The following is a 20,570-nucleotide window of genomic DNA, read 5'->3' on the forward strand; positions in this document are numbered from 1 at the left end:
CACGACTTAGATGGTACAATGACCCACAGCTTTACCCGGATGGGGTCGCTGCCCTCAGCCCCAGGGCAGTGTTCGAGGGCTGTGAGATGGATGCCTCTGACGGTGCAGGAAAGTGATGAAGTCAAGACTTCAGCTCACAACTGGTAGCCTGCAAATCTCCAGCCCCTCAGCCTCACTGCGATAGGCATCACAAACAACACTTGGAGAAAGCAGTACCTCCTTTTGATGGATGGAGAGATCGGCGAGCTAACGCAAACTCTAGGTAGAATTCCTATTTAGCCTCGAGGGCCGACATCATACCCGGGAATGTAGCCGGCAGGCCAGGGCCAGGGCACCCGCGGAGGTGAGGTGGAGTGGGCGGGGCCACATGCGGAGGTGGTGCTGTGGGCGGGGACTGTCCGGGCTGGGTTGAGCAGGGCTGGGAACTTGAGCTTGGCCGGCACTGTCGAGGGGGGGAGAGGGGGCGCTTTGGAGAGAAAAAGCAGTGCCTTGCCTATGGTTGGGGCACGGGGAAAGGCGGCCCTAAGAGAGGACAGTGCTACGTTAGAAAGGGCCGAGAGGTACTGAGATGTGGAGGGGCGACTCTCTGAGGAACCGACCCTTGGGGTGAGGGCGGAGGCCGCGCGCGAGAGCTCAGTAGTGGGAGGGTACCTGGGTGGGGCCTGGGTCGGTGCTGAGGGCCACGGAGCGGGAGGGGAGGGGCCGTAGACTGTACGGAGCTGAGGATGGGGTGGCACTTTAGGCTTGTGGGCCTAGCAGAGGTGCTGACAGCCCGCACAGGGAACCCCGCGAGGTCTGTGCGGGAGGGGCGTGGCTGGAGTGCGGGGCGGAGCTGGGGTGGGGTCTGGACCTGGCTGAGAGGCGCGAAGTGGGCTGGGCCGCAGTTCGGGGCGGGGTTGTGCGGGGTCTGGACCTGGCTGAGGAGCACAGAGTGGGCGGGACTGAGCCTTAGGGCGGGTCCAGGGCGGGGCCTAGATCCCGCCGACGGGCACGGAGCGGCTGGACCGAAGTTAGGGGCGGAGCCAGGGCGGGGCCTAGGCCGGGCAGAGGCGCGCGGGGCGGGGCGTGGGCTGCGGCGCGCGAGCCGAGCGGCCCGCCGAGCCCCGCCGAGGCCCGAGCCCACCCGAGTGCGCCCGAGCCCGCGGCCCCCGCCCGGGGCGATGGAGCCAGAGCCCGGCGGGGCGGCCGCTGCGCTCCTGCGGCAGAAGAGGGCGGCGCTGCGGCGCAGGGGGTGCAGCTTCGAGAGCCCCAGGTACAGCGGCCCGGGAGGGGTGCGGCCGGGAGGGGCGGAAGTGGGGAGCCGGCCACGTGGGGGGTGGCCGTCTGAGGGGACCGAGGGCCGCGAGGTCGCGGCGGGGGGAGGGGTCTCGGCTGAGGTGGTGGTCTGAAGAGATCGGGCGAGGAGCCTGAGCACAGCGGCCGGGAGTCGAAGGGGGCTGGGCTGTCTGAGCGGCAGGTGCGGGAGGGGGTTGCCCCAGAGAAGCACCTGACGAGAGTCGGGAATCCAGACCCGACGAGACGCCCCCAAAGCGTCGGTCCCTTGGCAGGCCCCGAGCAAAGCCGTGGCTATAGGCGGATTTCGGGCTGTGGAGAATTTGCCCTGCCCGACTCTTGTAAATGCTCAAGGACAAGGTCGGGAAATAGCCCCCCTAAAGTCCAAGGGAGGTAGGTCTCCCTCCCCGAGGAGTCCCTCTGAGCTGCCCCAGGACCCAGGCCAGCTCCAGCCTTCCTAGCCTGGCTCCCCAGGTAACGCACACCTGCTGCCTCATGGCGCCGCCCATCCTGGCTGGTGGCCCCCGACATGCCCGGCCCCTCCTGCCCCTCTGACCTGCCGATGCCTTTCCTCTGCCAGGGGTGCCCGTGCCCCTCCCGCCCGCTTCCTTTGGCTTGGGGAACTCGCCTGATGTGTCCGGGTCCTTCTTCTCCCTGGAACCTTGCCCGGAAGACACGCCCTCCCCCGCCGCGCTCGGTGGCTCTCCCTCTGCTCGGCGAGATTCCTTCCCTCAGAGGGCATTTCCTTAACTTGGAGTGTCTTCTCCCGCTCCAACGTCACTGAAGTGGGCCCTCCCATTTTTCAGTCCCTGGTCCCTTCTAGAATACTCCAGCAGCCCCCCAACTACACTTCCCGTCTTTATTCTTCCACGTCTCAAATCCACATTCTCATTGGCCGCTGGAAGAGTCTTACTGCACTGTCCACTGTGCCCCTCCCATGCCTTACCTCCCCTCCCCCCTCCCAGGAGCTCTCCATCTCCCAGGGCCGCGATGGGGACTGGGGCAGAGGAAGGGGAGAAAGATAGGAAGTGGGACTCTGGCCCTCCCTGTGGCAGAAAAGAGGGTTCAATTGCTAGGATAAAAAACAGGACCCTTAATATGAGATGCCAGGCCCTTGTCACCTCACCTCACCCTTGGTGCTCCAGCAGTACCAGATGAGATTATAAGCATCCTGAGGACAGGGACCATAGCTGTTCACTGCTCTGTCCTTGGAGGCTGGCTCAGGCCTGGCCCATCACAGGCATTTACTATCTCTTGAATAAATAAATGCCTGACCAGCTGGTAATTCTTCCCTTATGCTGTGCTATCTCTCATCTGTGCCTTTACTCATACCATGCTCTTTTCTGTACTTAGAATAGTCTTGTCTTTACTTTTTGGGTAACGCCGACCCCTCCTCTGGGAAGTCTTCCCTGAACCCCGACCTGAGCTCTGTGCTGTATCAACAATCTACACATTGACGGCTAGTCTACACACCACTGTGTATAATTACCCGGATAACACCTCTCCCCCACTAGACCGGGAGCACCAGGCAAATATGGTCTCTGCCCTTCTGATGCTTACACTCTTGTTGCTGGAGCATGAAGGTTGGAAAGTGCACCAAGAGATGAGGCTGAAGAGATGAGTCAAAAGCTGGATCCAGGCCTGAGGTAGAATGTTTAGAGCAGCACTATCCAATAGAACTTTCTGTGATAATGGAGGCATTCTATAGCCCATCCTGTCTGATACTGTAACCACTAGCCGCCTGTGGGTATTGAGCTCCTGAAATATGGCTCATGCAACTAAGGAAATGAATTTTAAATTTTATTTAACTTTAATTTAAATTTAAATAGCCACATATGACTGTTTCCAATATTGCACAGCACTGGTTTAGAAGATTTCTCTCTTCCTCTGAACTCTCACTTTTACCACCCCCTCCTTTGTCTTCATGACGTTACACCTGAAAGACTAAATGACTTCTCGGCCTCCAAAGGTGTTTCCCTCTATTTAACACTCCATGATATTATCATATAAGCCATAGAAATAATGATTACCATTTTTGTGATTATAAAAATAATTTGTTTGTTGGAAGACAATGTATTTAACCCATCCTTTATTATTGTACATGCAGTTTATTACCAGTTTCTCACTCGTACTAAAGACACATTGAATCCATGTACATTAGTCTGTGTATGAGTCTGTAAGAGGTAATCATCTCCTTAAGATAAATTCAGAGAAGTGATAGAGATTATTGGATCCCAGAAAATGAACATTTTAAAGGCTTTTGAAGCATAAGGCCAAATTGCCCGCCAGAAAGTTGTGCCAGTTTTTAGTTCTCCCAAGAGCATATAAATGTGCCTGTTTTTTCTCATCCTCACTGCTAGGCATTATCATTTATAAATATTTGTCAAAGTGATACCTTGTTTTAATTTGAATTTGAATTTCCATGTTTAGTAGTGAGGTGAAACTTTTTTCTCACATTTATTCATAATTTGTATTTCTTCTTCAAATGAAATACATATAATGTACTTTGTCCATTTTTCCTTTGGAATATTTATCTTTTCCTTATTGAATTGAAGCACTTTTTATTTATTAAGGGAATTAATTATTTTGTCAAATATGTAGCAAATTTTTTTTTCAGCTACTTTAATTTGTTTTTAATAGATCTTTATTGGAGTATAATTGCTTCACAATACTGTGTTAGTTTCTATTGCACAACAAAGCGAATCAGCCATATGCATACACATGTCCCCATATCCCCTCCCTCTTGAGCCTGCCTCCCATCCTCCCTATCCCACCCCTCTAGGGCATCGCAAAGCACCCAGCTGATCTCCCTGTGCTATGCTGCTGCTTCCCACCAGCCAACTATTTTACATTCCGTAGTGTATATATGTCGATGCTACTCTCACTTCGCCCCAGCTTCGCCCTCCCACCCCACATCATCAAGTCCATTCTCTATGTCTACCTCTTTATTCCTGCCCTGCAACTAGGTTCTCAGTACCATTTTTATTTTTAATTTTTTTAGATTCCATATATATGCCTTAGCATACGGTATTTGTTTTTCTCTTCCTAACTTACTTCACTCTGTATGACAGACTCTAGGTCCATCCACCTTACTACAAATAACTCAATTTCGTTTCTTTTTATGGCTGAGTAATATTCCATTGTATATATGTGCCACATCTTCTTTATCCATTCATCTGTCGATGGACATTTAGGTTGGTTCCATGTCCTGGCTATTGTAAATAGTGCTGCAATGAACATTGTGGTACATGACTCTTTTTGAATTATGGTTTTCTCAGGGAATATGCCCCAATAGTGGAATTGCTGAGTCATATAGTAGTTCTGTTTTTAGTTTTTTAAGGAACCTCCATACTGTTTTCCATAGTGGTTGTATCAATTTACATTCCCACCAACAGTGCAGGAGGGTTCCCTTTTCACCACACCCTTTCCAGCATTTATTGTTTGTAGATTTTTTGATAATGGCCATTCTGACTGGCGTGAAGTGATACCTCATTGTAGTTTTGATTTGCATTTCTCTAATAATTAGTGATGTTGAGCATCTTTTCATGTGCCTCTTGGCCATCTGTATGTCTTCCTTGGTGAAATGTCTATTTAGGTCTTCCACCCATTTTTTAACTGGATTGTTTGTTTTTTTGATATTTAGCTCCATGAGCTGTTTGTATATTTGGAGATTAATCCTTTGTCTGTTGTTTCATTGGCAAATATTTTATCCCATTCTGAGGGTTGTCTTTTTGTCTTGTTTATGGTTTCCTTTGCTTTGGAAAAGCTTTTAAATTTAATTAAGTCCCATTTGTTTATTTTTGTTTTTATTTCCGAAACTCTAGGAGGTGGGTCAAAAAAGATCTTGCTGTGGTTTATGTCAAAGAGTGTTTTTCCTGTGTTTTCCTCTCAGAGTTTTATAGTGTCTGGTCTTACATTTAAATCTTTAATCCATTTGGAGTTTATTTTTGTGTATGGTGTTAGGGAGTGTTTTAATTTCATTCTTTTACATGTAGCTGTCCAGTTTTCCCAGCACCACCTATTGAAGAGGCTGTCTTTTCTCCATTGTATGTTCTTGCCTCCTTTGTCATAAATTAGGTGCCCATATGTGCGTGGGTTTTTCTCTGGGCATTCTACCTTGTACCATTGATCTATATTTCTGTTTTTGTACCAGTACCATACTGTCTTGATTACTGTAGCTTTGTGGTATAGTTTGAAGTCAGGGAGCCTGATTCCTCCAACTCTATTTTTCTTTTTCAAGATTGCTTTGGCTATTCGGGGTCTTTTGTGTTTCTGTACGAATTGTAAAATTTTTTGTTCTAATTCTGTGAAGAATGCCATTGATAGTTTGATAGGGATTGCATTGAATCTGTAGATTGCTTTGGGTAGTATAGTCATTTTCACAATATTGATTCTTCCAATCCAAGAACATGGTATATTTCTCCATTTGTTTATGTCATCTTTGATTTCTTTCATCAGTGTTTTATAGTTTTTTGAGTACAAGTCTTTCACCTTCTTAGGCAGGTTTATTCCTAGGTATTTTATTCTTTTTGTTGCAGTGGTAAATAGGAGTGTTTCCTTAGATTTTCTTTCTGATTTTTTGTTGTTGGTTTATAGGAATGCCAGAGATTTCTGTGCATTAATCTTGTATCCTGCAACTTTACCAAATTCATTGATTAGTTCTAGTAGTTTTCTGGTGGCATCTTTAGGATTTTCTATGTATAGTGTCGTGTCATCAGTAAACAGTGACAGTTTTACTTCTTCTTTTCCAATTTGTATTCTTTTTATTTCTTTTTCTTCTCTGATTGCTGTGGCTAGGACTTCCAAAACTATGTTGAATAAGAGTGGCGAGAGTGAACATCCTTGTCTTGTTCCTGATCTTAGCTGAAATGCTTTCAGTTTTTCACCATTGAGTATGATGCTTGCTGTGGGTTTGTCATATATGGCCTTTATTATGTTGACGTAGGTTCCCTCTATGCCCATTTTCTGGAGAGTTTTTATCATAAATTGGTGTTGAACTTTGTCAAAAGCTTTTTCTGCATCTATTGAGATGATCATATGGTTTTTATTCCTTAATTTGTTAATGTGGTGTATCGCATTGATTGATTTGCATATATTGAAGAATCCTTGCATCCCTGGGATAAATCATGGTGTATGATCCTTTTAATGTGTTGTTGGATTCTGTTTGCTAGTATTTTGTTTAGGATTTGTGCATCTATGTTCATCAGAGATATTGTCCTGTAGTTTTCTTTTTCTGTAACACCTTTGTCTGGTTTTGGTATCAGGGTGATGGTGGCCTTGTAGAATGAGTTTGGGAGTGTTCCTCCCTCTGCTATATTTTGGAAGAGTTTGAGAAGGATCGGTGTTAGTGCTTCTTTAAATGTTTGATAGAATTCTCCTGTAAAGCCATCTGGTCCTGGACTTTTGTTTGCTGGAAGATTTTTAATTATGGTTTCAATTTCATTACTTGTGATAGGTCTGTTTATATTTTCTAATTCTTGGTGTTTCAGTCTTGGAAAATTGTACCTTTCCAAGAATTTGTCCATTTCTTCCTGGTTGTCCATTTTACTGGCATATAGTTGTTTGTAGTAGTCTCTTAAAATCCTTTGTATTTCTGAAGCGTCAGTTGTGATTTCTCCTTTTTCATTTCTATTTTTATTGATTTGTGTCCTCTCCCTTCTTTTCTTGATGAGTCTGGCTAAGGGTTTATCAATTTTATCTTCTCAAAGAACGAGCTTTTAGTTTTATTGATCTTTGCTATTGTTTTCTTCATTTCTATTTCCTTTATTTAGCTCTGATCTTTATGATTTCTTTCCTTCTACTGACTTTGGGTTTTCTTTGTTGTTCTTTTCTAGTTGTTTTAAGTGTAGGTTTAGTTTGTTTATTTGAGATTTTTCTTGTTTCTTGAGGTGACATTGTATTGCTATAAACTACCCTCTTAGAACTGCTTTTGCTGCATCCCATAGGTTTTGGATCGTCGTGTTTTCATTGTCATTTTTTTCTATGTATTTTTTAATTTCTTCTTTGATTTATTCAGTGATCTCTTAGTTATTTAGTAGTGCACTGTTTAACCTCCATGTATTTGTGTTTTTTACAGTTTTTTTTTTCCTGTAACTGATTTCCAATCTCATAGCATTGTGGTCAGAAAAGATGCTTGATACAATTTCAATTTTCTTAAATTTTCCAAGGCTTGATTTGTGACCCAAGATGTGATCTATCCTGCAGAATGTTCCATGTGCACTTGAGAAGAAAGTGTATTCTGCCAATTTCGGGTGGAATGTTCTATTAATATCAATTAGATCTATCTGTTTTATTGTGTCATTTAAAGCTTGTGTTTCCTTATTTATTTTCTGTTTGGATGATCTGTCCATTGGTGTAAGTGGGGTGTTAAAGTCCCCTACTATTATTGTCTTACTGTTGATTTCCTTTCATGGTTATTAGCATTTGCCTTATGTATTGAGATACTCCTATGTTGGGTGCATAAACATTTAATTGTTATTTCTTCTTCTTGGATTAATCCCTTGATCATTATGTAGTGTCCCTCCTTATCTCTTGTAACAGTCTTTATTTTAAGTCTATTTTATCTGATGCAAGTATTGCTACTCCGGCTTTCTTTTGATTTCCATTTGCATGGAATATCTTTTTCCAATCCCCTCACTTTCAGTCTGTATGTGTCCCTAGGTCTGAAGTGGGCCTCTTGTGGATAGCATATATATGGGTCTTGTTTTTGTATCCATTCAGCCAGTCTGTGTCTTTTGGTTGGGGCATTTAATCCATTTACAATGTTATTATCGATATGTATGTTCCTATTACCATTTTCTTAATTGTTTTGGGTTTGTTTTGTGGGTCTTTTCCTTCTCTTGTGTTTCCCATCTAGAGAAGTTCCTTTAGCATTTGTTGTAAAGCTGGTTTGGTGGTGCTGAATTCTCTTAGCTTTTGCTTGTCTGAAAAGCTTTTGACTTCTCCATCAAATCTGAATGAGATCCTTGCTGGGTAGAGTAATCTTTGTTGTAGGTTCTTCTCTTTCATCACTTTAAGTATATCCTGCCACTCCCTTCTGGCCTGCAGAGTTTCTGCTGAAAAATCAGCTGATAACCTTATGGGGATTCCTTTGTATGTTATTTTTTGTTTTTCCCTTGCTCCTTTTAATATTTTTTCTTTGAATTTAATTTTTGTTAGTTTGATTAATATGTGTCTTGGTGTGTTTTTCCTAGAGTTTATCCTGTATGGGACTCTCTATGCTTCCTGGACTTGGGTGACGATTTCCTTTCCCATGTTAGGGAAGTTTTCTACTATAATCTCTTCAAATATTTTCTCAGACCCTTTCTTTTTCTCTTCTTCTTCTGGGACCCCTATAATTCGAATGTTGGTGCGTTTAGTGTTGTCCCAGTGGTCTCTGAGATTGTCTTCAATTCTTTTCATTCTTTTTTCTTTATTCTGCTCCTCGGCATTATTTCCACCATTTTGTCTTCCAGCTCACTTATTCGTTCGTCTGCCTCAGTTATTCTGTTATTGATGCCTTCTAGTGTATTTTTCATTTCAGTTATTGTGTTGTTCATCTCTGTTTGTTTGTTCTTTAGTTCTTCCAGATCTTTTTAAACATTTCTTGTATTTTCTCCGTGCCTCCATTCTATTTCTGAGATTCTGGATCATCTTTACTATCATTACTCTGAATTCTTTTTCAGGTAAATTGCCTATTTCCTCTTTATCTATTTGGTTTGTAGGTTTTTACCTTGCTCCTTCATGTGTGACATATTTTTTTGCAAGGTTTGGGTGGTGGGCAGGGCCTATGCTTAGGACCCACGGGACTGAAAAAGGCCCTGGGGACTGTGGGGGGTGAGTCTTAGGCTCAAGGAACAGAAGGGGCCCAGTTGTGCCCCCCACCCCTGGTCTCAGAGGGCAGGGGACCTCACCTGGGAGCCCAGCAGGCTCCTTGGGCTCAAGTGGGCAGGGCAAATGCGCTCTTCTCCTCTCCTGCTCCTCCGGCCTGGGAGGGCCCCTCACACCTGCCTCTCCTGATCTCCCCAGCCTCAGGGGCGCAGATCTTGTCTGGCCTCCACTTCTCTTCCCCCCTCGGTCCCCCTGTGTCCTACCAGTTCACTTTGGGGTTCTTCCCATCTCCTTGGATGTCAGAGTTTCCCACCAGCAGCCGGCAGGCGCCCTAGTTGTGGGGAGATGCTAACTCCGCATCTTCCCGCACCACCATCTTGACTCCACCTTCTGTAGCAAATATTTTTTGCACTTCATTATTTGCCTTTTAACTTTCTTTATGGTGTTTTTTTGATAGACTTTATTATCATTTTTTTTTAAGTTTAGTCAAATCTACTAATTTATTCCTCCTGTTTATGCTTAGTTAGAAAAGGCCTCCCTGACTTAAAAAGATAAATGTTCATCTACAGTTTCTCCTAATGTTTCTGTTGCTTTAAAAAAAAATTACCTCTTTAATCCATTAATCCAAATCATCTCAGTTTTAAGTGAGAAATATTAAGAGCTGTCTTGTATTGGGCTGACATCGTGGACTTTTAGGGCCAATGAAGAACAGTCACCTGTGAAACATCTTAACCATACAAGTGTGTGGGTCCCTCCTCCTGGCCTATTGTTCCAGAAAGTCCAGGGTGGTAATGGGGTGTGGGATGCAGGTGATTGTGATGGACAGCCAGGGGAGAGAGCCTTGGCCTAATTTGTGGGTGTGTTGCCAGATTAGCCTCCCTTACTCCCAAAGTCCTCCACTACTTCTCATTTCCTATTGTGTCAAGTTTAAATGCCGCTGCCTTGTGTTTACGGCCTTTCAGAATCTGGTTTAACCATATTTACTCAATCATCTTGGTGACATCAAGGCAAAAAAGGCATTATTTCAGGATGGCAACTGTCTTTGCTGACTATCCTGTATCACAGTGGTCCCCAACCTTTTTGGCACCAGGGACCAGTTTCGTGGAAGACAATTTTTCCACGGACCAGGGTTGGGGCGGATGGTTCAGGTGGTAATGCAAGCGATGGGGAGCGGCAGATGAAGCCTTGCTCGCTCACTCGCCGCTCGCCTCCCGCTGTGCGGCCCGGTTCCTAACAGGCCGAGGACCAAAACCGGTCTGTGGCCTGGGGGGTGGGGACCAGTGCTGTATCAGCTCCGACAACTGGCGGGCAGACACAACACATAATGAACACAAAGGAGCAAGGAGGGGCCCAGGCAAGAGGCCTCCGAGCAGGTGGCAGTGAGGAGGACTAGCTGGGAAACCTGGAGGCCATAGGGCCAGACGCTGATGCTGTGAAGCCACTTGCCCTAGATGTGTTTGTCCTCATTTTGTAGGAAGGCATATCAGGCTGTGTTCAAGAAAAAGGGCTTTGGAGTGACACAGACCTGGGTTCAGGTTTCTGACTTTTCGCTTGCTGTGTGTGTGGCCTTGGACAAGTTGATTAACCCCTCTGAGCCTTGGTTAACTCATTTGTAAAATGACAGTAATACTGCTCTCACAATATTGATGTGAGCTTTAAGTGAACTGATTTGTGCAAAGTGCTAAAAACAGTGTCTGGCACAAAGCATTACTAAATCATAACTGTTATGGACAAAAATGATTAATGTTTATGTGAAGGTTCTCAACCTTTCCCTTCCCATGCCTCATTAAAATTCTAGCTTTGCCCATTCAGTTTTTCCTCTTCCCCTGCCCTCAGAGCAAGGTCCTGCCTTGCTTTTTTGTAGTGTTTTGAGCTGTAGATTTAGGAAAAGAGGGATTGAGGCAAAGGACAATAGGTCCACAGGGCACTGGTTAGGACTGCCTAAATAAAAACCTGTAGGGGGTGCAGAAACACCTACTTTGTCTGAGTGTGGCTAATAGGTTTCCCTATTGTTTTTGTTGCTCTAAGATATATTTTAAGAAATATATCTGTTATCTTTTGTGACTTTGTGATGAACCTGAGTTATTTTAAAGTACTCCTCTCTTGCTGAGCTGTGTCATTTTGGCTGCCAACACTTCGTGGAGCCAGACCACGTGTGAACCAAAGCATTAACAGGGTTACGTAGTAGGACTGGATTTGCAGCGTAAATCCTCAAGGTCAAAGAATGTCAACATTGAATGGAACTTTAGACATCTCTTAGGTCAACCTCGCAGACAGTGGTACTTAAAGTGTGGTCCCCAGGTCAGCAGCATCAGCATCACCTGGGAACTTGTTAGAAATGCAAATTCTCAAGCCCAACCCTAAATTTACTCAGTCAGAGTCTCTGGAGATGGGGGCTTAGGAAACTGTGTTTGAGAACCAGTGCTCTCAAGTCTAATATAGTGGTTCTCAAACCTGACATATATGAGAATCACCAGGAGGGCTTCTTAAGACCGTTTTCTGCCCCTCCCCCACCCCCCCCCAAGATTCTGATTTCCTAGGTCAGCGTGGGTCTATGAATTGTATTTCTGGCTCTGATACCACGTGAAAAGTGGTGGCTTGGATTGTGGTCGAGTGATTCCTACTCCTGGCTACCCAGTTGTAATCACCATTGAACAGTTCTCCTTCAGCCACAAGCAGGACTAGTAACACACTGCACCTTTTCTGATTAGTGCCTTACCAGTTGTTAAAATTTTTAAAAAGATTATCAAAGGCTATGAATGTCAAGCAGAGGAGAATCATCGGTTCATGCAACTGCAGAATGCTGGGGGAGACCAAGCTTTAGGAGAGGATAGATCCAGGTGTTCAAATAATGTCATCAGTAATCTTTCTTCATTTTCTGGGTTGACCTTATCCTCAAGGTCTTTCCTCTTGGAGGCAAAGAAAATGAATGAGTCCAGGATTACTTTCTATCAATGGACAATCCCAGCAGAAAGATATTACCTCTTTCTCAAAGGTTCTAGGGCACGTCCCAGGCTTGACATTCGTTGGATCTCTTGGGTTCTCTGCTCATCTGTGAACCAATCATTTTGGCCAGAAGGGGGTAAAACATGCTAATTGGCTGGGCCTGGGTCATGTGCCCAACCCAGAACTGAGGGGTTAGATCACTTCATAGAGACCACAAGGAAGTGATTCCCCAAAGGAAAAATCATAGTACTATTACCAGAAGAAGGGGAATGGATACTGGATTGCCCCCCTGCCCAAAAAAAGTGCCATTAAATTTGGGAAGCTTTCCAAATTATAGATACCCAGATGTCACCCTAGAGTCACAGAATGGGATTTCTGCATTTTTTAGTACTCATTGTAAAAGACTACCTTAGTTGAGTGGTTAAATTATGCTTACTATGTTTAGCCACAGGGAGGGAAGAGCCCTACATAGACAGAAGATTTTGAATTACAAATGGAAAACATATTTTCCACTTTCCCAGATACTGCTTCCTACATAGCGGCTTCCTTATTAGTAATGCATATAACCCACGCCTTGTGAGAACAAATTTGATGCCAAGACAAATGCTTTCGTGTTCCTAAAGATGGCTTTCCAGGCCAAGACAGAATCAGAAAAGAACAGTTATCCATTATGCATTTGGTTGCCTTCTTTTCTTCTTCCTTATGTTTCTCCTGACTCTTAGATTCTTAGATTTTTTTTTTCTTTTTTTTTTTCAGGAGACTTTTCTTCCCCAATGCTTGTAAACAAGCATTTTAATGTGAGCTGTTTTCACAGCCTTTGTCCCTCTATATTATGTCATTATTCTTTTTTTGTGTGTCAGGCCCTTAAGTATTTAATCACAAATAGATCTGCTGCTGTCAATTTTCTTCTGGAAAAACAGCAGTCTTCCTGAGAAAGGCTATTGGGAGCTGTCTTGTATCGGGCTGACATAATGGGCTCTTAGGGCCAACAGAGAAAATTAATTTTCATATTATGTCTGTTCTCCTAAGAGAAGGGAAAAAAACAACTTTTATTATTCACTAAGAGTTTAAGTTAATACAAACCAGATTCCTTTCTTGGAGGAAGACAATAGTCAAATTAGTTTTGCTTTAGAAGGTTAATATGAGAAATTATATTTGGTTGTCTGGTTTCCAGAGCTGAAGATCTGAACAAAGATGAAGTCTGACAAACCATGCTGTAGGAAAATCAGGAGATTTGGCCTGTACAGTGAGACTCACTGCTGGTTTTCCTGGGGAAAAAAATTTTAAAGCAGCACGCAAGTGTAGAGGTGTTGGAAAGTCTGAACCACACGTGTGGTTGTCTCTTGAGCTAGGATCTTAGAGGACAGGAGGCAAATATGAGTTAGCAATGAGGTGTGGCTGCCCAAGAAGCTGTATATAGAAGGCTCCAGTTCACTGTAGGATTGCTTGTAAAAGTGTAAAAAAAAGTCCATCAGGAATGTGTCAATACGATACTAATCATCTGTTAAAAAGACTGATACCAATCTGTATTCTGACTTGGAAAGATATCTAGGATGTTCATGGATGTTTAGTGAAACGAAGTAAGTGGCTCCTTCTGGTGATAGCAAGTGTGTAGAATTACATATGGAATTTAAGATTTTCTAGTGGCCATATTTTAAAAAGTGAAAAAAAATGAAATTAATTTCAATAGTTTATTTTGTTTAACTCAGTATATCCAAAATATTATCATTTTAACATGTAATCAATATTAAGAATAATTAAGATACTTTCCTTTTCTTTTCAGTACTGTCTTTGAAATCTGGTATGTATTTTACACTTCAGCATCTCAGTTCAGAGCAGCCACATTTTTTTTTTAACATCTTTATTGGAGTATAATTGCTTTACAGTGTTCTGTTACTTTCTGCTGTATAACAAAGTGAATCAGCTATATGCCTACGTATATCCCCATATCCCCTCCCTCTTGGCGTCTCCCTCACACCCTCCCTATCCCACCCCTCTAGGTGGTCGCAAAGCACCGAGCTGATCTCCCTGTGCCATGCAGCTGCTTCCCACTAGCTATCTATTTTACTTTTGGTAGTGTATATATGTCAATGCTACTTTCGCACTTCGTCCCAGCTTAATCTTCCCCCTCCCCATGTCCTCAAGTCCATTCCCTATGTCTGTGTCTTTATTCCTGTCCTGCCCCTAAGTTCATTAGAACCATTTTTTTTTGTAGATTCCATATATGTGTGTTAGCATACGGTATTTGTTTTTCTGTTTCTGACTTACTTCACTCTGTATGACAGACTCTACATCCATCCACCTCACTACAAATAATTCAATGTCGTTTCTTTTTATGGCTGAGTAATATTCCATTGTATATATGTGCCACATCTTCTTTATCCATTCATCTGTCAATGGACACTTAGGTTGCTTCCATGTCCTGGCTATAGTAAATAGTGCTGCAATGAACATTGTGGTACATGACTCTTTTTGAATTATGGTTTTCTCAGGATATATGCCCCAATAGTGGAATTGCTGGCTCGTATGGTAGTTCTATTTTTAATTTTTAAGGAACCTCCATACTGTTCTCCATAGTGGCTGTATCAATTTACATTCCCACCAACAGTGCAAGAGGGTTCCCTTTTCTCCACACCCTCTCCAGCATTTATTGTTTGTAGATTTTTTGATGATGGCCATTCTGACTGGTGTGAGGTGATACCTCATTGTAGTTTTGATTTGCATTTCTCTAATGACTAGTGATGTTGAGCATCCTTTCATGTGTTTGTTGGCAATCTGTATATCTTCTTGGGAGAAATGTCTATTTAGGTCTTCTGCCCATTTTTGGATTGGGTTGTTTGGTTTTTTGATATTGAGCTGCATGAGCTGCTTGTAAATTTTGGAGATTAATCCTTTGTCAGTTGCTTCATTTGCAAATATTTTCTCCCATTCTGAGGGTTGTCTTTCCATCTGGTTTATGGTTTCCTTTGCTGTGCAAAAGCTTTTAAGTTTCATTAGGTCCCATTTGTTTATTTTTGTTCTTATTTCCATTTCTCTAAGAGGTGGGTCAAAAAGGATCTTGCTGTGATTTATGTCATAGAGTGTTCTGCCTATGTTTTCCTCTAAGAGTTTTATAGTGTCTGGCCTTATATTTAGGTCTTTAATCCATTTTGAGTTTATTTTTGTGTATGGTGTTAGGGAGTGTTCTAATTTCATTCTTTTACATGTAGCTGTCCAGTTTTCCCAGCACCACTTATTGAAGAGGCTGTCTTTTCTCCATTGTATAGTCTTGCCTCCTTTATCAAGGATAAGGTGACCATATGTGCATGGGTTTACCTCTGGGCTTTCTGTCCTGTTCCATTGATATATATTTCTGTTTTTGTGCCAGTACCGTACTGTCTGGATTACTGCAGCTTTGTAGTATAGTCTGAAGTCTGGGAGCCTGATTCCTCCAGCTCCGTTTTTCTTTCTCAAGATTGTTTTGGCTATTCGGGGTCTTTTGTGTTTCCATACAAATTGTGCGATTTTTTGTTCTAATTCTGTGAAAAATGCCATTGATAGTTTGATAGGGATTGCATTGAATGTGTAGATTGCTTTGGGTAGTATAGTCATTTTCACAATGTTGATTCTTCCAATCCAAGAACATAGTATATCTCGCCACCTGTTTGTATCATCTTTAATTTCTTTCATCAGTGTCTTATAGTTTTCTGCATACAGGTCTTTTGTCTCCTTAGGTAGGTTTATTCCTAGGTATTTTATTCTTTTTGTTGCAGTGGTAAATGGGAGTGTTTCCTTAATTTCTCTTTCAGATATTTCATCATTAGTATATAGGAATGCAAGAGATTTCTGTGCATTAATTTTGTATCCTGCTACTCTACCAAATTCATTGATTAGCTGTAGTAGTTTTGTGGTAGCATCTTTAGGTTGTCTATGTATAGTATCATGTCATCTGCAAACAGTGACAGTTTTACTTTTTCTTTTCCACTTTGGATTCCTTTTATTTCTTTTCCTGCTCTGATTGCTGTGGCTAAATCTTCCAAAACTGTGTTGAATAAGAGTGGTGAGTATGGGCAACCTTACCTTGTTCCTGATCTTAGAGGAAATGGTTTCAGTTTTTCACCATTGAGAACGATTTTGGCTGTGGGTTTGTCATATATGGCCTTTATTATGTTGAGGTAAGTTCCCTCTATGCCTACTTTCTGGAGAGTTTTTATCATAAATGGGTGTTGAATTTTGTCAAAACCTTTTTCTGGATCTATTGAGATGATCATATGGTTTTTCTCCTTCAATTTGTTAATATGGTGTATCACATTGATTGATTTGCATACATTGAAGAATACTTGCATTCCTGGGATAAACCCCACTTGATCATGGTGTATGATCCTTTTAATGTGCTGTTGGATTCTGTTTGCTAGTATTTTGTTGAGGCTTTTTGCATCTATGTTCATCAGAGATATTAGCCTGTAGTTTTCTTTTTCTGTAACACCTTTGTCTGGTTTTGGTATCAGGGTGATGGTGGCCTCGTAGAATGAGTTTGGGAGTGTTCCTCCCTCTGCTATATTTTGGAAGACTTTGAGAAGGATAGGTGTTAGCTCTTCTCTAAATGTTTGTAGAATTTGCCTGTGAAGCCATCTGGTCCTGGACTTTTGTTTGTTGGAAGATTTTTAATCACAGTTTCAATTTCAGTGCTTGTGACTGGTCTGTTCATATTTTCTATTTCTTCCTGGTTCAGTCTTGGAAGGTTGTGCTTTTCTAAGAATTTGTCCATTTCTTCCAGGTTGTCCATTTTATTGGCATATAGTTGCTTGTAGTAATCTCTCATGATCCTTTGTATTTCAGAGCAGCCACATTTTAAGTGCTCAAGAGCCACGTGTGGTTTGTGGCTGCCTTATTGGACAGTGTAGATATGGACCCTCAGGTAGGAGATGTTTGAAAGAATGCATCCAGGTTTTTGTTTTGTTCTTTAATGTGACTATGAATCACAGTGAAATAGGGAAAGGTAAAAAATTTGTGGGAAAAAATGTATGGGATACCAGGAGACTTTAGGAAAAGGGGATCAATAAATAGACTATTAGTGGGAAGGATGACTATGATTTGATGGACTTAGGTTAACTCTCCATATAAATTCCAAGTAAAAGTTAGACTTTGAAACTTATATGTGAAACCATTGTGTCATGGATACATGATGTAATTTAATTTGGGGGGGTGGAGGAATTAGTATAAATAAACATTTTAAAAAAAAACAGAAAGAGGGAATGATTTTTTTGTGTCAAATATTGCTACTGGGTCACCCAGTGGAGAGCCAAGAATTGAGCATCGGTTTAGCATCATGTGGGTCATAGGTGGCCTTTGACAAGAGCTGTCCTTTGGAACAGTAAGGATGAAAGTCGCACTGGACTGGCTTTGAGAGATAATGGAAGGACAGGAACTGGAAACAGTGAACCTAGTCAGCTTTTCTCAGGGGTGGAAGGGATGTGAGTTGAAAAACTGCTTTATTTGGTTCTGGTTTGGGGTGTTCTGCTTTTGTTTTATAAAGATATTTATGTCTGATGGGAATGGTCCAGTAAAGAAAAAAAGATTTCAGTAGGGAGAGGGGGTGTTTTACTTGAAAAAGAGAAAATTCACAGAGGATATAAAAGCTGCCCTCCCACATTTGAAAGGGTGTCATACGAAAAAGGAGTCAGGCCCACTCTGTGCATGGCCCAGGGCTAGACCTAAAATCACAGTGAGTACGAGGGATGATAAAACAGACTGGACTCAATACGCGAAAAGTACATTCCAGCAGTCAGTGCGCCCCAAGCTAACATGGCTACTTCAAGATGCAGTAAAATTTTTATTACTGGAGGTTAAACTAGACTAGTATTTCTCAACTCTTCTGTGTTTTCAGTGCACTTTTGGATACAACAGTTTTAGGTGACACACCTGGAAAGGCTCAAGACAACACAAAAGCAGGTCGGGGGTAGTGATATCACAGTCACTGCTCCAGCGTAGCAGTGACCTTAGAAGTGTCCGCAATTAGTGTATGTTCTTTTGGTTGCCCTTCAGCACCTCTTTGCTGATTGGAATAGAAATGCCTAGTGCTTTGAGCAAGCTCTCTTTTAAACTCACAAGGCAAAATGTCTTCCCATCAAAGTACATAGTCTCTTTTTCTTGCCCACTGGAGGTTATACCACTGCTCCCACCAGAAGAAGATTGTGCGTACTCTGCACTCTGCACGGGGTCACACGAACTGTTAAGCTCAAAACCCAATTGGACAGACATCACTATATAAGGCCTATCGGTCAGTAATCTGTTGCAGACAACAGAATTCACTTTACCTGGTAGAAACAGAATGAGATATAATAGTGATATGGAAATTAAGTGCTTACAGAATTGTTGGCAGGGCCGGAGAGCAGATTCTAGTCTGAGCTCCCAGTCACAACTCCTGCCCCCAGAACCACTGTGCTCTGCACTGATCAGGGAGGCTGCCACTGCATAACAAGAAGCTGATCTATCAAGAAGCAGCTGCCATCGAAGCCAACAGCAGAACCAACTCTACTTTGATCCCCAAAGCTGCCCCTGCTCCCTCAGAAAGCCAGAGAATCAGGAAGCTGCTGACTCCAGGACCACAACAGCTCTGTCATGATCTATAAAAGCAAGCGGATGCCCTTTGTCCTCTCCCTTCATTTGCCTGGCTCCGTTCCCCACCAGTCTCTCATGAGTGCATCTGATTTAGAGTGTGGACGCTAAATCATGTCCAGAACTCTAAACTGCCAAGCAGGTTAGGACATTACGTCTTAGCCTTCCAACTTTTGCAAGTTGTTCCAAAATATCTGCCACAGACAGCATCTTTCTTCAATCACAGCAAACATAAATAAGACACACTGATCCAAAGTTGGTAGCACACACTGGTGTGCAGCTACATACCTGGCACGCCTATCTTGGAGCCGTTTTAGTGGGCGAGGAGGTAAAAATGGGAAATCAAGACTCAGATGGCAGCGTGAAGTGGATTTTCCAACAGTTAAGTGTCGGTGATTGCATAGTTTTAACACAAATGAAAGTTAGGACATAAATGCTTGTCTCGCATTTTATGACCAGAGAGACAAGTGTCTTTAGAAGAGCTGCCAGCCATGAAGTCTTTCCTAGCGTCAGTGCCGTATACCAGGCCTGGGCTGATGCTCGGCAGATGGATTGCCTTTGCTCCACTTGCCACAGTCCTCACAGAGCAGCTCCCTGCCAGAGGTTGATAAAGAAATAGAGTAGGTCCCATAGCGGTCTGACTGGGGCCACCAGCGACCTCATTCAAACAGGGCCAGAACAGCCCGACAAAGTCTCTCTATTCCATATGAACACTTTCCTTATATTTTTGCGGCATTCCCGTAGTCACTTATTCATTCAAAATATATTTACTGGACTTCCCTGGTGGCACAGTGGTTAAGAATCCGCCTGCCAATGCAGGGGACACGGGTTCGAGCCCTGGTCTGGGAAGATCCCACGTGCCGTGGAGCAACTAAGCCCGTGCACCACAACTACTGAGCCTGCGCTCTAGAGCCCACGAGCCACAACTACTGAACCTGCATACCACAACTACTGAAGCCTGCACGCCTAGAGCCCGTGCTCCGCAACAAGAGAAGCCACCGCAATGAGAAACCCGCACACCACAACGAAGAGTAGACCCCACTCGCCGCAACTAGAGAAAGCCTGCGTGCAGCAACAAAGACCCAACGCAGCCCCAACGCAGCCAAAAATAAGTAAATAAATTTATTTATTTATAAAAACAAACAAACATATTTACTGAGCCCTTCTCTGTGCTAGGCACTGGGCGTAGACCGTGAACAAGGCAGATGGGGCCCCTGCTCTCATGGACCTAACATTCCAGTGGAGGGAGGGCGGGAGGCAGACACTGTACCAGTAAACAAACACATAACTGTGAAGGCTCCAGTGGCGGTGAGTGCCACGGAGGAAGAATGTTGCAAGATGGGGAGTGACGGCGTGCGGGAGGGGCAGTTTCGATTTGGGGACAGGAGGGATTTGTCTTCCCGCTGCCCCCAGCTGTGTAGGGGTTACTGCTCCCTTGGCTACTGAGCCAGCTCAGGCCCCAAATGCTGATCTTGGTTGCAGATAAGCAAGAATGATGATTTGTGCTTGGTTTAAGGTTGTTTTCAGCCAACAATCCGAACGAAGATACAAGGTCAATAACGCAAGGGAGTGGGTGTGGCTCCCAGAAGTTTCCCGTGTTCCTCATGAAATCATGGCTGCAGCTCAGTGATCCATGCAGCCCTCACCAGGGGAGATATCAGCCACACCGAAGGAGCCAGAACTGAGACCTTGTTACCTTCTATGCCATTTTGCTGCCTTCAGGGGTCTACCTATCAGTGTATGAGAGAGACAGCACTTGTGCCACAGTTGTGTTCCCCCATGGTCTGTTTCTCGCTGCATCACTGGGCCTCAGCAGGCCTGGCCATGGCCCCCACAGCTGCTGGTCCCCATCTGGGGCTGCTGGACAGTTCTTCTCAGTGATTGCATCCTCGTGACCATCAGCAGAGGGCTAACTGTGAAGGAGGCCACATTTCTCTTTACTCCCA

At 43.6% G+C, this 20,570-nt stretch overlaps 1 protein-coding gene across 4 annotated transcripts in view; it reads left to right on the forward strand.

The window, feature by feature from the left end:
• The first annotated feature begins 776 nt into the window (after positions 1-776).
• Positions 777-20,570, forward strand: part of GARNL3 (GTPase activating Rap/RanGAP domain like 3) — a 154,452-nt gene continuing 134,658 nt past the window's right edge. For 2 of the 4 annotated variants that reach the window (XM_082402613.1, XM_082402609.1), the window contains exon 1: positions 1,061-1,252. In XM_082402613.1, coding sequence (XP_082258739.1) covers positions 1,161-1,252 — 92 coding nt within the window. In that variant the 5' untranslated portion in view covers positions 1,061-1,160. Of the gene's footprint in view, positions 794-937; positions 1,253-20,570 lie in introns of those variants that run through there. The other 2 variants (XM_082402606.1, XM_082402608.1) reach the window with 2 other exon arrangements.

Source organism: Balaenoptera borealis, assembly GCF_965194805.1.
Source record: "Balaenoptera borealis genome assembly, chromosome: 8".
NCBI classification, from domain to species: domain Eukaryota; kingdom Metazoa; phylum Chordata; class Mammalia; order Artiodactyla; family Balaenopteridae; genus Balaenoptera; species Balaenoptera borealis.